The sequence below is a fragment of the Aphelocoma coerulescens genome, chromosome 1A, assembly GCF_041296385.1.
Source record: "Aphelocoma coerulescens isolate FSJ_1873_10779 chromosome 1A, UR_Acoe_1.0, whole genome shotgun sequence".
Taxonomy (NCBI): domain Eukaryota; kingdom Metazoa; phylum Chordata; class Aves; order Passeriformes; family Corvidae; genus Aphelocoma; species Aphelocoma coerulescens.
Genome location: NC_091014.1, coordinates 31,750,935 through 31,765,362, shown reverse-complemented (window position 1 = coordinate 31,765,362; position 14,428 = coordinate 31,750,935). Strand labels below are relative to the sequence as shown.

General features: G+C 39.2%; 1 protein-coding gene across 3 annotated transcripts in view; it reads left to right on the top strand.

Annotated features, from left to right (window-relative positions):
• Window positions 1–14,127, top strand: part of SCAF11 (SR-related CTD associated factor 11) — a 49,145-nt gene extending 35,018 nt beyond the window's left edge. For all 3 annotated transcript variants that reach the window (XM_068997998.1, XM_068997982.1, XM_068997990.1), the window contains 5 exons: window positions 3,270–5,759; window positions 7,803–8,146; window positions 10,609–10,827; window positions 11,269–11,388; window positions 11,759–14,127. In XM_068997998.1, the coding sequence (XP_068854099.1) occupies window positions 3,270–5,759; window positions 7,803–8,146; window positions 10,609–10,827; window positions 11,269–11,388; window positions 11,759–11,887 (3,302 nt within the window). In that variant the 3' untranslated portion in view covers window positions 11,888–14,127. The remainder of the gene's footprint in view (window positions 1–3,269; window positions 5,760–7,802; window positions 8,147–10,608; window positions 10,828–11,268; window positions 11,389–11,758) is intronic.
• The last annotated feature ends 301 nt before the right edge of the window (window positions 14,128–14,428 follow it).

Below are 14,428 nucleotides of genomic sequence, written 5' to 3'. Positions count from 1 at the left end.
CATGGAAGGAATTGCCTTCCTCCAGTTATTTTAACAGCCTCTGTCTCCACACTCAGCAAGAATGTAGTTTCTCTTCCAAAAGGCTGCACAAGTTCAAAGAAGTGGAAACAAAGGAGTCCTATTTTTTAAGGCTAGAGTAAATACCTTCTTTGAGTTGGGAATCACACCACTTGCCTAGTAGGCAAAGAGATAGGACAGATTTGGGTCTCCTGGCTTACAAAAATTGTGTGGAAGTAAATTGCCAGAAGGAGTTAGGTAGTAGAAGGATCATGAAGAACTTTCTTTGTTCATTCATATTCTTTATTCTTTTTAAAGGTATGTATTTCACCTCCACATTTCCCTGTGAAAAGTGGATAGGTTGCTTCCTCAGATCTCTGATGTTTGGCAGTGCAATGTAACTGATCCTTCCCCATTTTGGTTCTAGTAGTATGCATGTTAGCTCATACCTCTTGACTTCCCTTTCTACCTTTCTATTTCTATAGTCAGGCTTTTTTGTTAGGATGCACTGGAAGCATTAAAAAATTATATTTAGAACAGAATTTTGTCAGTTTTCTTGATTAGAAGTTTGATACTTCTACTGTGGACAAAGATTGAATTTTAAGATTAGTGCCGACATACTACAATGTTTTAAGATTCCAAGTTCTAAGTAATCTTCAAGTTTTGTTTAAAGACTTTCTATTGATAAGGAGCATGCAGGAAGTAAGAGTCTTAAAATTTCCTAGTAAAACCTGGGGATGGTGGATATGAAAATGTCCCTTGAGGATTTTAGTCACATTCTGTTGAGTGAGTATTCCTTCCCCATTTAGTTTTTGCATAGCATCTGAGTAAAAGGCTGACATGCATAAGAAAAGGTAAAGAGAAAGTATTCTAACAGAATACTGTTAGAGATGCATGGCAAATATTTATATCAAAGGACGCTGGCTTTTTAAAGAGGTGGAGAAAACGAGAATGAAGAAAATAGATGCATTTAAGAAAAGATGCAAACTGCTTCTTGCATTTTTTACTAAATTGTGCCTGAGGTCATATCATAAGCATTTTTTGTTTTCTTTTTACACTCCCCTCAACTTTTGGTCACACCTAAAGTATACAGTTTTGCATCAGAGTACCAGCTGACAGTAGCTTCCAGGGTAGTACAATGAGGCATACAAATACCAGTGATGATCATGTAACTGCAGTGCCTGAATCATCCCTGTGGCTGCTGCAGTTTTAAAAGTCTGTTACCATTTAATAGTCTTTTTTACTAATTTGACCTGAAAATGCATTAGTGACTCTACAAATACCACTATGATTTATGCTGGGATTATGCAGTTTTTGTGTGATAAAATATTTTTCAATAAAGAGTCAGCGAGCTGAAATGCCTTGTATTTGGTCCAAGTCCAAAGCTTGTGAAGCTTTTCTGTTAAAATTTTAAGTAGTAGGCATGCTAAAAAGAGGTTTCTGCTTCACATGTAGATTTTGAATGTGTTAGAAAAATAACTCGCCTTTTAATTCTGTCCGGATTCCTACATTCCACTTGTATTCTGCTGGGGATTTTTTTATTATTGCAAGATGGTTACTTCTCCCTTGAAGAAAATTATCACAGATATTAAAAATTTGAAATGTCATGTAGCATCTGACTTGATTTCCTGGCTATTGTAGTAGGTTTGAAGACCTAATTAGTTGGAGACAGCCACCTATTTCTGAGTTAGTGCTGGTTAACCACTGTCAAGTCACTTTGTAACAAAATGATTGGTGAGACTGGTAGAGTAGATACCCGAAATAGTGTCAGTCACCTGAAATTCCTTTGGAAGTTCTTTACCATCATGATATTTTCTTTTAAAGACATGGTACCTTCTATACAGTTGATGTTGTTGGTTTTCATTATCTTAAGTGGTCATTTGATCATTGGACATACGACTCCCAGAACTACTATTGTATTTTTTTTCATGTTCAGGCAAATTATTGTGTGTTTGCAAGGAAGGTCAGAAGATGTGATTATAGTCCTGTGCTCTTTTAAATGCTAGCGAAGTGGTTGTGGAATTCATTCTCTGACATAATTGCTTGCATTTAATACAGTGAAAGGTTTTTTTTGTTCTGCTAACAAAGTAGTAAGTGGTAGAAAGAGGCTTTTTTGCTGTTACTTACTTTTCTTATTCCAATCTTGCTTTTATAAAATCTGTTTATGCATACATCAGACAAATATTTTAGTGTAGCAAAAGCATGGGAAATAATGTTGTACAAAGAGTTAAAATCACATGTTTGTGATACGAGAGATTCATTGCAAAAACCATAGCAATTAATCTTTCTTAGTAAGTTTGCACTATTTGTGTATGAAATTGAAGCTGTAAAATAATTCATTTAAACACCACATTCTTGATGCTTCCTGAAATCTACACAAAGTGTGAAACAAATTAATGGACATCTCAAGAAATTAATTTAGTTCTGAAGTATTACATTCAAGTATATTTACTTAATTATCTTTAATTCCTGAGTTGTCCACCATAAGCCTTCATAGCTATTGGCAGTGCAGTCTTCCCTGTGCAGTGAATATAACCGTTAGCTTCCCTACCAAGACTTTTGTCAAATGGTAGATGGCATGAAATAAATTAGTGCAGTACTAACACAAGAGATGAGCTGCTTGCTAGGTGCGCCTTAATCATTCTTTGTAGAGCTTTAGTGTTTTTTTGATGCACTGCAGGCTGCCCCAAAAGTTGCACTCCCTGTTCACTTAAATGCTGCAGGGATCTTGGGTACCTTGTGACAGAGTTTAAGTTGAGTTTGCTCTGTAACTGGTGAATAAGTTTGCACTGTCACTGCTGTGTCTGATCAACTGCTGCCTGTGTGATCATCCCCTGATGGCCATTGGAAAATGTCCCTTTCTCTAGTGCTGAGCTTCACTATCTCAACAGGCCTGTGTTATAGACTGACAGGAACTGCTATATGCTAACAGCGTTGTGTGGATAATTCATTACTTTTCTAACAGCTTAAATGCTGACTGTCTTTGTGCAGCCATGTCAATAACAGATTCATTGTGAATGCCATCACTGTCCATGTAGCCGTGCTGGTACTGCTTCTTAAGTGTGTGTTCAGATGTCTGATGTGTCACTTTAACTTGCTTCTGTTCTTGAAAACAACCAGTCTTCATTTAAAAAAGAAAAAAAAGCTGTGGCAGTATTTCATACTAAATCTTGAATTGTATTATTTGAGGATATCTGTTACACTGCAGATGTTCTTAACTTTGTTCAGATAAATGGTTATTATCAAATCTTAATGTGTTCTATTTTTATTAGAATCTTTAGGCAAAGGATATGCTGTTGCATGTACCCAAGAAGGAGAAGAGAAAAAGGAAGCTTCTGGTTCATCTGGCACTAGAGGAAGTAGGAGGAAATCCGTTACTACTACTCCTATGAGGAGGTCTGCACGAAACAGCAAAAACGAGGCTCTGAGTCAGTCTCACAGCTCCCCTAGATCAAGCAGTTCTGCTTGCAGTGCCCCTGATAGCAATAACCCATCTCTGAATAAAACTCATGCAGAACCAGAGAAGGCTCCTCCAAAACGCAAGTCTAAAAGAGCAGTTAAACAACAAACACCTGCAGTTAAAAAGAAACTCAGAAGTTCTGCGCGTCCTGAAAAATCACCCTGTGGCTCAGTGGAAGATGATGACATTGCTGAGCCTGAAGCAGTTCTAACTTTAGATAAAGACCATCAGTCAGATAATGAAAGCAATAATGCAAGCCTCTCACAGAAGAATAATGTGGAAACAGAATCTGCTAATGGATTGGAAAGCTGTAGTGAGCATGCAGAAGTTGAGGAAACTACAGGAGAATGTGACAGAGATGAAGATACTTCAGGCAATGCAGATGTAGGTTTTTCTCTCCAAGAACCCCCAATACTAACTTTAGGAAGTGCAATTCAGGAATTTGAAGTAAAAGAGGCTACTGAAAAAAAAGTAGATCTTGCCAATCAGGACAATTGTGAAAATACTCTTGAACAAATGGAAACAGTAGCTAGTCCCAAAGATGATGTACATGACCACGTAACTTCTGAAAAAGTAGATCAGGCATCATGTAGTCCTCAAAAAGAATTAATGGAGAACACAGAAACTTTGACAAAAGTAGATCAGCCCATAGTTAGTCCAGAAAATGAATTGTTGGAACATCTGGAACCTTTGGGAAAAGATCAGCCATTAGAGAGCCTTGGAAGCGAATTGCCTGAGCATCCTGAAGCCATGGAAATAGATAATTCTGAGACTGAACTAAAACCAGTAGCAGACTGTGCAAATACAAAACCTGTTCAAAATGAAAAACCAGATGTGTTAATACACAGTATTTCTATGGACAGTACATCAGAACAACCCTTAGAAGAGAACACCATTTCAGAAAGTGAAAAGGGTGGAACTTCAGAATCACCCCACGTAAATGCTGAACATAAACATTTTGGTGAAGATAACAATGAAATGATACCAATGGACTGTGACTCATTTTGCAGTGACCAGAATGAACCTAAGATTGAGCAGTTACCACCGGCTGAAAGTACAGAGCAAGGAGAAGTGAACTCCTTACAGTGTGATGTGGGAAACTCTGCATCAGGTTCTGATGAAAAAGATGAAACTGTTTCTCAAGAAAGAGAGTGCCAGCCAGAGCTCAAAAAAGAGAAAAAGGCTCGAACTAGAAGATCTAGATTTCACTCTCCATCGACAACTTGGTCTCCTTCTAGGAGAGAGGGCAGGAAATCTCAGTCACCATCCCCTAAAAGGGAGACAACTGGAGACAGGAGCTCACGATCACCCAAGAAGGCAAGTGTGAGGGAGGGAAGGAGATCCTTATCTTGCTCTCCAAAGAGAGACACACTCAGAGATGAGAAAAAACCACCATCTCAATCTCCCAAAAGGGAAACTGTCAGGGAAAGCAGGAGATCATCATCTCGATCAGGAACTAAGGATTCACCTCCAAGGCGAAAATCTAGGTCTCGAAGCAGTGATAGAGATAATCAAAGAAGAGATCGTGACAGAAGAAATAGGAGGTGGTCTAGGTCACGGTCACGATCTAGATCAAGATCACGATCTAGGACTAGAAATAAAGGTACATCATTCTCTAGAAATGAGAGGGAAAGTCATTCACCTCGATGGAAAGAGAGATGGGCAAATGACAGCTGGAGGAGTCCCAGAGGAAATGATCGATACAGGAGAAGTGATCAAGAGAAACAGAATGAAAATCTTAAAAAAGAGAAGGACAATACAGAAAAAAGCAATGATGATCAATGTTCTTCAGACAAGCAGAGGAATGATTGTCCAGACTGGGTAATGGAGAGGATAAACTCTGTTCCTGAAGTCAGGAACAGAGAGAGAGAGAAGCCACATTGGGAAGAGGGCAGACATGATAATGCAGGACAGTCTTGGAATAAAAACTTTGGCTCAGGTTGGATTCCAAATCGAGGGAGAGGTCAGCGTGGCCGAGGTGGGCGTGGCCGAGGTGGTTTCATGTTTGGAGACCAGAGTGACAATCACTGGCAAAACAGAAAACCTCTCTCAGGGAACTCAAATGGTTCTGGGAATGAAGCTTCAAGATTCTCAGAACAGCAGCCGTACAAGCGTAAGAACGAGCAAGAATATTCGTTCGATACACCCGCCGACAGGTCTGGGTGGACATCTGCATCCAGCTGGGCTGTGAGGAAGACTTTACCTGCTGATGTGCAGAATTATTATTCAAGAAGGGGACGCAATTCATCGAGCCCACAGTCTGGATGGGGAATGAGACAAGAAGAGGAGACACCTGAACAAGGTATTAATGGTTTTGAAATACAATAGCTTAGTCACAGATGCAGTAGCTGATTAAAATCCTGTCACATTGTCCTGTGATCTGGTCTGCTGATTAGTTCTTTAAAAAATAATTTGGGGTGAATCCATACTCTTTTTGCAATATGGAGGGGTAAAGGTGTGGAATTTGGTGATTTCTTGTCTTTTGATGGCTTCTTGGTTTTGAGTAAAGTTCAAGTTTGGGTTTAAGGACTGTGCATCTGAAAAGTGCTGCTGAAGTAAATTGATTTGGCTGAAGAGAAAGCATATCTTCTTCATGGTTACTTTCGGCATCTGCACAATTTTTAAAAGGCTGATTTGTTTCAAAAAGACATGAATTTGTCTGTGCAGACCCACACAACAGATTTTAGAGATGACAAAGCACCATGTTGATGTTAATCTTGCTCCTAAATAAGCACAGTCCTGTTTAAATGCTTTAAAAAAAAATCTAGGGAAATTTATAAGTACAAAACCAGTGCTTTTACTGTATTTCAGTATTAAAATTCCTCTAAAATGTCAGTATAAGTCTAAGTTCGTTTTTGAGGGGTTTTTATATCTAAAAGACAACTACCCTGCCAGAAATAAACATTTTGGTAGAAATAAGTTAACTGTGGATGAGATTGATTCTGAATAGCTAAGAAGTCATCCACAGATTATTAATGCCCTGATTAATAATCTTTAAAGGTAGATGTGAATTGAATTAAAAAACTATAAAATCCATTTCTAAAGACAACCGCACTTGCACTCTCGCACTGTCTCCTTGTTTTGCCTTTCATTTTTATGCATTTTCTTCCCATGTGCCAGCAGTTTTCTCCCTCTTCTGAGAGACAACTGCATCAGTGGCTCCTCCCTAGTTTTGAGGCAACAGTTTCACCCTTTAATCTGCTGCAGGGAAAGCTTACCAAACCTGTAACTGAAAGCACTTTGTGATTCAAAGACTTTTTCTTATAGTTCAGGAACAATCATGCTGTTACTCACTTTTGGAACCTGAATTCAGCTGAGAATAGTACAGCAAGCTCTCATAACTGGATAAAACAGGCCATCATGACACGGTTCTGAATGACATGGTCCTCCAGGGCAACCTGCTTTTGCTGACCTTGCTTGAGCGGGGAGGTTGGACCAGAGTCTCAATAGGTCCCTTCCAACCTCAGTGATTCTGTTATCCCATTATTGTTAAAAATGAGGATTTGGGCTGACACGTAAGGCCTTAGATTGCAATTGCTGTGATTTAGATGTCAGGGTTCCTCAAGGAAGGGATTCTAAGGAAGGACATTTAAATTACAGCCTATCAATCATTTCTCCAAATGAATTTCTTGACTTCTGGAAGGCTTGCTGCTTGTGACTGGATTTTAACTTTTTGTCTTCTGTTGAAGAGAAGATGGGATATCAAAGTAATTTATTTAAGAAGTGCTACCTGCTACCCCAAGAGGTTATTTTTAGTTCTAGGCTTTACCTGTTATACCACTATGGGGTTTTGGAACAACTCTTTCTGAATATGAGTATCTCTGAAATTGTTTGAGGATGACTTATTGCTCAGTGTGAAAAATCCCAGCTGAGTATTTCTGTAATTACCAGAACTGTACAGTGAGTGTGTGTGACTCAGGCAAAGGGAAGCAGAGACTTGCTGTGGTAATGTGTGACTAACCTTCTGCAGTTGTGGAACTGGATAAATTATGTTGTCTTCCTGCTCTTTGGTGAAAAATTGTGGTTTCATTGTGATGAAATAATTTATTGGCTGTGTTATGGGAAGAAGTAGAGAACAGAAATTCAAATTGCAGGCTTCCATAGTAACCTGAACTTTTTAAACTTGGAAGCTAGCATTTGGTTTCATGACATATATGGTGGTGAGTGCTGTGTAATAAAGTAATGCAATATCTTGAAAATACTCTGATTATAGAAAGCTTTTTGATAATCTATCCTTAATTAAGAGTTTAAACACCTGGCTCCGCTTTTGCTTTATGAAGTACAGAATTTCTTCTTGATCTACTGTCTGTTTGTTTGTTTGTTTTTTGTTTTTTTTTTTTTGCAGATCCAAACCTCAAAGACCAAGGCAACCAGCAAAGTGATGGTTCTCAGTTACCAATAAATATGATGCATCAACAAATGAATGTAATGCCACAAGTGAATGCACAGCACCAACCTATGAATATCTTCCCGTATCCAGTGGGTGTCCATCCTCCCTTGATGAATATGCAACGAAATCCTTTCAACATCCACCCTCCAATGCCCATGCATCTCCCTACCGGAGTGCCTCTCATACAGGTAGCTGCTCCCACAAATATTTCTCAGGGATTACCTCCGCCTCCACCTCCACCCCCACCATCTCAACAAGTCAACTACATTGCTTCACAGCAAGATGGAAAACAATTGCAGGTATGCTTTATCAGAAGCCATGGCAAGAGCAGTGGTGAAATAATACCAGTTAAGGATTCTTTATCTCAAATACCATAAATTTATACTTGCAGTTTCTTTCTCTCTTGCCTGTTTTCTTCCACCCCACACCAAATTTGAAGTGGAAGCATCCATGAGCATATGGGTTGTTCAGAGACTGTAGCTTTTAAATAATAGCAACACACAACATCATAACTGGGTTTCTGTGGTAGTGGAACACTGAAAAATTTCATCAGTTTAGTCAGTTACCTTTTTCATCTTAGAAGTGACCTGCTTCCAAAACTAAATTTTCCCCTTCCAAATGTGATTTTTAAGCATTTTAGGAAATGTTTGAATCCCCTTTCAGCAGCATGTAGGAAGTGATCTAAACTTCTGTGTTGCATTTCTCATCCCATGGGGTCTATCAGCAGAGGAAAATTGCCGAGTACTGCATGGCACCCATTTGTTCCACACTTCCATTCTCCAGCTGTCACCATCTCAGTGGCTTCCCCATACATGCATTTGCTATTCTGTGTAATCTTTTGAGTGTTTTTATTAATAATTTCTGAGGCCTCTTTGATGTTCTTTACTTCCCCCTTCTTACCTGATTCTCCCGGTTTTGCATGCCCTGTTTGAGACCTAACTCCCACTTTATTTCTCCAGTTTCAAAAACACTCTGCCATGCACAGGTCAGACCATCTTTTTATGACTCTCAAGATATCTTTAAAACAACTCTCGTGTATGTGAGCTCCTCCTGTAGCCAGCTGTTTATATTAAGAGCTTTTATATCAGGAAAGGAATATGAACAACTTGGAGGAGAATCCATGGCCCTGCAAGAAGATGTAATGCTGCATTTATGATAAGTAAAGGGCTCTTCAGGAGCTGACTGGGGTTTGTGCTTTTCTTTTGCTGCTGCCTATTCTAACCTAAAATGCTTTCCCCTACACTGCAGGTTGAAAAAGTGATGTTCTAGAACAAACAATTTCTAACCCTCTGTTTTCATGCATCATCTCTAAAGATCTGAAGTGAACTGATAAATGGCCTACATTGTTCTCACTTTTCACTGCTGTCATCTGTTCATATTCGTTAAGTTAGAACAAGGAGAGTTAAGTGCTGTGGGAAATACTGAGTGGGGTTACAGGTCATATGAAATAACTTAATACACTGCAAAGTAAACCAGCAAGGTACTTCTGGAACTAAAATCCTGGTAGATGCTTGCTGATTTGATTAATGCCTCCTGTCTGTAATTAAAATATTTTCACAATTGGAAATCCAGTAAGTTTAGCCTCCAAAACTGTAAGAAGTCAGAATATAGGCTACCAGCCTCTGAAACGAGTATCTAATGCAGCAATACATGTGTTTCTGTAAAGATTGTGTATTGCTGCAAAGCACAGTTACTCTTGCTAAGCCCGTGTTACACTTGTTGCTCGTACCTGCTGCTGTGGACTGACGTCCATGAACCTGAATGCTCTTGGGAGCCGCTGCTGCTTTTTCTTTGACCTTTCATTCATCAGTTCCTCAGTGGTAGCACAATAGAAATGACTGAATACTGCAGGACACCACCTGTCCTTCCTGTTGAAAAGAAAATGAAGAGAGCATGCTGGTGAGCGTTAGTATGCTGATTGTAACAGCTCCATTTCTCTGTCTTTTCCAAAGAGCTCAAATTCCTGTTTCATTATTTTCCATCTGGATAAATGCAGATGTGTAAAGAGTAATGGTGATGACCTGCAAAAAGGCAGTGTTTAGTGTAGCCTGCCAGAAACATGCCAGGAGGATGTTTTGGGCTTTTGCTAAAAATGGCCTCTATCTGAAGTCTGAGAGCTACTTAATTTCTCAGTTCCCAAGTATGTACAATGCCTTTTGGTGATGTTTGGAAATGACCAGAAAATGGCTTTCCCTGAAAAACAGATCTTGGTACTTCAGCCAGCATTTCATCTCTAGCCTGTGTATTTACATTTGAAATGTAATTTGCAAGTTCAAGCTGATAACCAATATGAAAATAGATGTTTTCAAAGCAGCATCATTATGATGCAGGAATGCAAGTATGGCTTAAGATACCTTTTGCACGTGTGTTTAGGTGCTGATTTTTTTTAGAAAATGTTTACTTATCACAGCCCTGTTTTGTAAATCAGATTGATTCTGCAGCCATAAACTTCCTTCCCCCTGTACTAACACCCTCCATGCCTGTTTGCAGGGTACTTTATTACTGGTATCAGAGCTAGAAACTGGCAGCCACTGTGGTGACATGGAAGATGCTTTACTTCTCAAGCTCTTCTTTTTGTTTTTTCCTTTGAATAGATCTAATGTAACGTGTGTACTTTCCATAATAATGGGCAGTGTGGGAATTAGGTAATGAACCAAAGCATGCAATATTTGTGCTCATTCTGCAGCAGCTGAGACTCCTAGAAAGGCACATTGCCATATGGAAGAATGATTTATTAACAGCTGATAACTTTTTAAAACAGGGTGTTCCAAATGCTGCTCATGTAAGTAACAGCATGAGTGCTCCAGCCTTGCCTGCTCCAGCAGCAGTCCTGGGAAACGTGGGAACAGTTCAGGGACCAAATTCGGGTAATGCAACGTCATCAGGTCACGTGAAGAGCTCTAATGCAGCTGTAAAATTGGGAGAAAACAAAGCAAGTGTAACAGTGGAAGCCAGTGCAGATAGCTCGAAGAAGGACCAGGCAAGTTCAAAGTTCAGCATATATTTATATAAACACTGTCTATATATTTACATTAAAATGTAAAAATATTAATTTTTATGTAAATGTATTTTGATATACTAAAAAATAGCAAGTTATGACAATAACCCTTCAGTGTAATATGCTCCATACCATCGTGTGTGTAATATTTTTGTGGCAGCCGTAGGACACAGATTAGCAACTGACTCTTTAATGTAGTCTTCTTTAAAGCAGCACTATTATGAATATTACTTGAACTGCTGTGGGAAAATGTTCTGTTCTTAGCAGAGCACAGGCAGCTCCCGTGAGAGCTGAAATGTGTGTGTGTGGGGGGGGTGGTTTTCTAATCTTCTGTAGCAACCTTTTTCCTGTGAAGTTTTAATTTGTGATTGATAAAGATACGTAGGCAGTGAAAAATAACACTCAAGTTTGTTTTCTCTTCAGAAATTGCTAATTCAAGAAAAAGCAGCACAAGAGGTCAAGCTCGCGATTAAACCTTTCTACCAAAACAAAGATATCACTAAGGAGGAATACAAAGAAATTGTGCGGAAAGCTGTGGATAAAGTGAGTTGGTGCAGTAATCCGGGCTGCACACGTTTCACCTGGGGCAGGCTTTGGGCTGCATTTCTCGTTCTTGTGGGAACAGCTCATAGTTGCTGGAAAGGGCCAAGAGGGAGAAGCAAAAATAGCTTTCTTCTTTCTCCATCCACAAGAGCTTTCCTTGGCTTCTCAGAACAGAACCTGGTTATTGTGTGGAAGAGTTGAATGGGAATTCAGAAGTATTTGGGAAGCAATCGGAAAGTATTAGGAGTTTTAAAATATGTTTGGCCTGGGATGGAAGAATCAGGAGCGTGGGGGAAATAAATGAATAATGTGGGACTGTGGCAAATCAACGGAAATGTTTCAAGTGTTTTTGTTCTTTAAACTGTTGTAGGTTTGTCATAGCAAGAGCGGAGAAGTGAATTCTGCAAAAGTGGCAAATCTAGTGAAAGCGTATGTAGACAAATACAAGCATTCACGGAAGAAAAATCCTGAAGAGGCAGTCTCCTGTGAAAGGAAATAGAATATGTTTTCATTTTTTAGTTTTATTCTATCTGCAAAGTGCAATTTCAATGTGAACTGTTAACTGAAAATTGTACATGACAGTGATTTGAATTTGGTTTTGATAAAATTATTTTTCAAGGTAGTGTATAATGTTTTGTTCTAAAGAAATATAGATCTGCAGGGCAACTTCTTTATTCCTTTTTAAAAACAGATGTCTAAAAAGAATAAAGGTGTAAAGAAGAATCATTAGGAATGTACGATTGTGTGGATACGTAGATGTACAGCATTTTGACTTGAATAAGAGAGTGCATTAAATTAGAAACTTCTGAGTACGCTGGGTTTGGAACAGGTATGTACAGTACATGTGATCAGTCAGATTAAAGTAAAATTTTTCTTTTGCTCCCTAATTATAGCAAAGGTGAAATAATTAATTGCCTTGACAAATATTTCTAGTGTTAACTGGACAGGCTGAATGCAGGGGTCACAATATGTATATTAAAAAAGCACATGGAGTTGTCTGAACAATTGTTTAGATTTTGAAAAGAGAAGTCATAAACAGTCAAACGTGGTGCCCAAAAGCATGGGTGCTGCACAGCTGTTGTAACACCAAATAAAACTTATGCTGCTTGGTATTGTTTGTGATGTTTTTCAATTTGTTTCAAGATAGTGGAATAACTTGAATAATTTTTATGTGTTGAAAGCCCTCAATCACCACACACTGATAACCACAGTTCAGGTTCTGCCCTTAGGCTAGTGGAGAATGAGTGTACTAGAGCTGGATACTCAGAAACAGAAAAGTTTTTTCTTCAAGTGAAATCAGGAAAGCTGAAATTTATTGTTAGGTTCCCAGTTGACCAGAGACTGCCAGTTGTGCCAATCTCAGCTGCATAATACTTTTCTCCATTAATTAGGGACCATGGCATGGATCACCAGACTGGTACTGGTGAGCCCATGCCATTGGAAGCCAAATGTCTTCCTGCTTCCCTGAGCACTGGAGAGAGGTTGTTAGAGGTACCACAAGCATTGTAAAAACAGATGTGGGGTCACTGAATGTGCCTGGGGAATGCTTACACCTAAGGTAAAACCAATTTTACTGAGGAAGCAGCAGGGAGACTTGCGGGAATACTGGGATCACTGTGTGTTCCTTAGGGAAAGAACAGCTTGAGATCCTTCTCAAAGGAGTCCTACTCTGATTTGTAAGAATCATCTACACTCTTACACAGTGCTATTAAAATCTGGTCACTAACCTTCTAGTCCTGTTGTGCCATAACAGCTCAGCCTGGCTTCTGCTCCAGCCCGAAGTTGCCTGGCCCAGAAGCAGGAATAAAACATTTTAACAGAAAGTATCAATTGAGTTTTCTGAGAAATTATCTCTTTGTAGCCAGCCAAATTACCTGGTTTTGGCAGAAAACACAGTCTCACCCTCTTAAGTAACTTTTGCAGAAGCCTGAGGATGAAATAAGGGATATCCACCCCAGTACACACATGTGGTGTAGAGAGAGAAGCGTAAAAATGTGATGTTTGTCACAACAGTTGATTGCTTGGTTTTAACTAGAACTTTCTGCAGACTTAATGAAGCATTTGACTGTCTATATTTATTTTTGTGTGCCTAAATACAAATGCTATGTAAATTAGAAACAGATATAATACATTTTCTACAGTCAAGTCAGGTTTTAGATTTTTCAAAATACTCAGTTTTACACTATGGTAGCAATTTGTAAGATCTCTTGAACTACTTTAAGCTAAAATTGGTTAGCACTTTTGAAAAATGTAGCAAATTGCTATGTGTATCCTGGTTTATCATGCCATGCGTACTTTATTACGTTTTCCTTCTCTGAATTTTTGGATTTTAATCACTTTTTATATCTTTTTCTAGTCTATACAGTTGAGCCTTGCTATGAAGCTCCTTTCAGGAGTCAGATAAGTGTTTCATGGGGTTTTTTTCCTCTTTTGGAAGAGAGGTGGAAACTGGGGGAGATGGGAAGAAACAAAGGAGGATTTGAACTGGGAGAAGGCAGGGGTCATTAGTTTCCTGGTTTGCAGCTCCTGGGTGGAAGAGAAGCTGTCACTGGCTGCCACATTGTTGGGGCAGTGACTGTAGCGATGCTCCACTGTATTTCAAAACCTAATGAAGAATAGCAGATAGAGTAGCATGTGATCAGTAACTTTATTTTTTACAATTAAATACTTCAGAATTTATCAGAAAATACACAGTTTGTTACAATTTCTATGTTGAATTAAAGAAATGCATTGCCTTAATCTGTAGACTCTGCTCCTGTTTCTCCTGAAAAGCAGTGAGGTCTCTGCTGCTGTGGCTGCCTGAAAGGGGAGTACAGCAACCTCGGAGTCCTGGCTATGTCCCAGTAGGATGAAAGCTGTATTTCTATTTATTCAAACACCTTCTACTGCAAAGTCCCAATGTGCACCAGCACTGAGGGCAAAGGGGGGGAGCTGAGCCCCCTTGGTGCCTCCAGGGTAGTGGTGATTCCTTCAATCCAAATTGCCTTGTGGGAAACAAAACTGTACCTCCTGTGAACTTATGCAAATCAAAAGGGTTTTC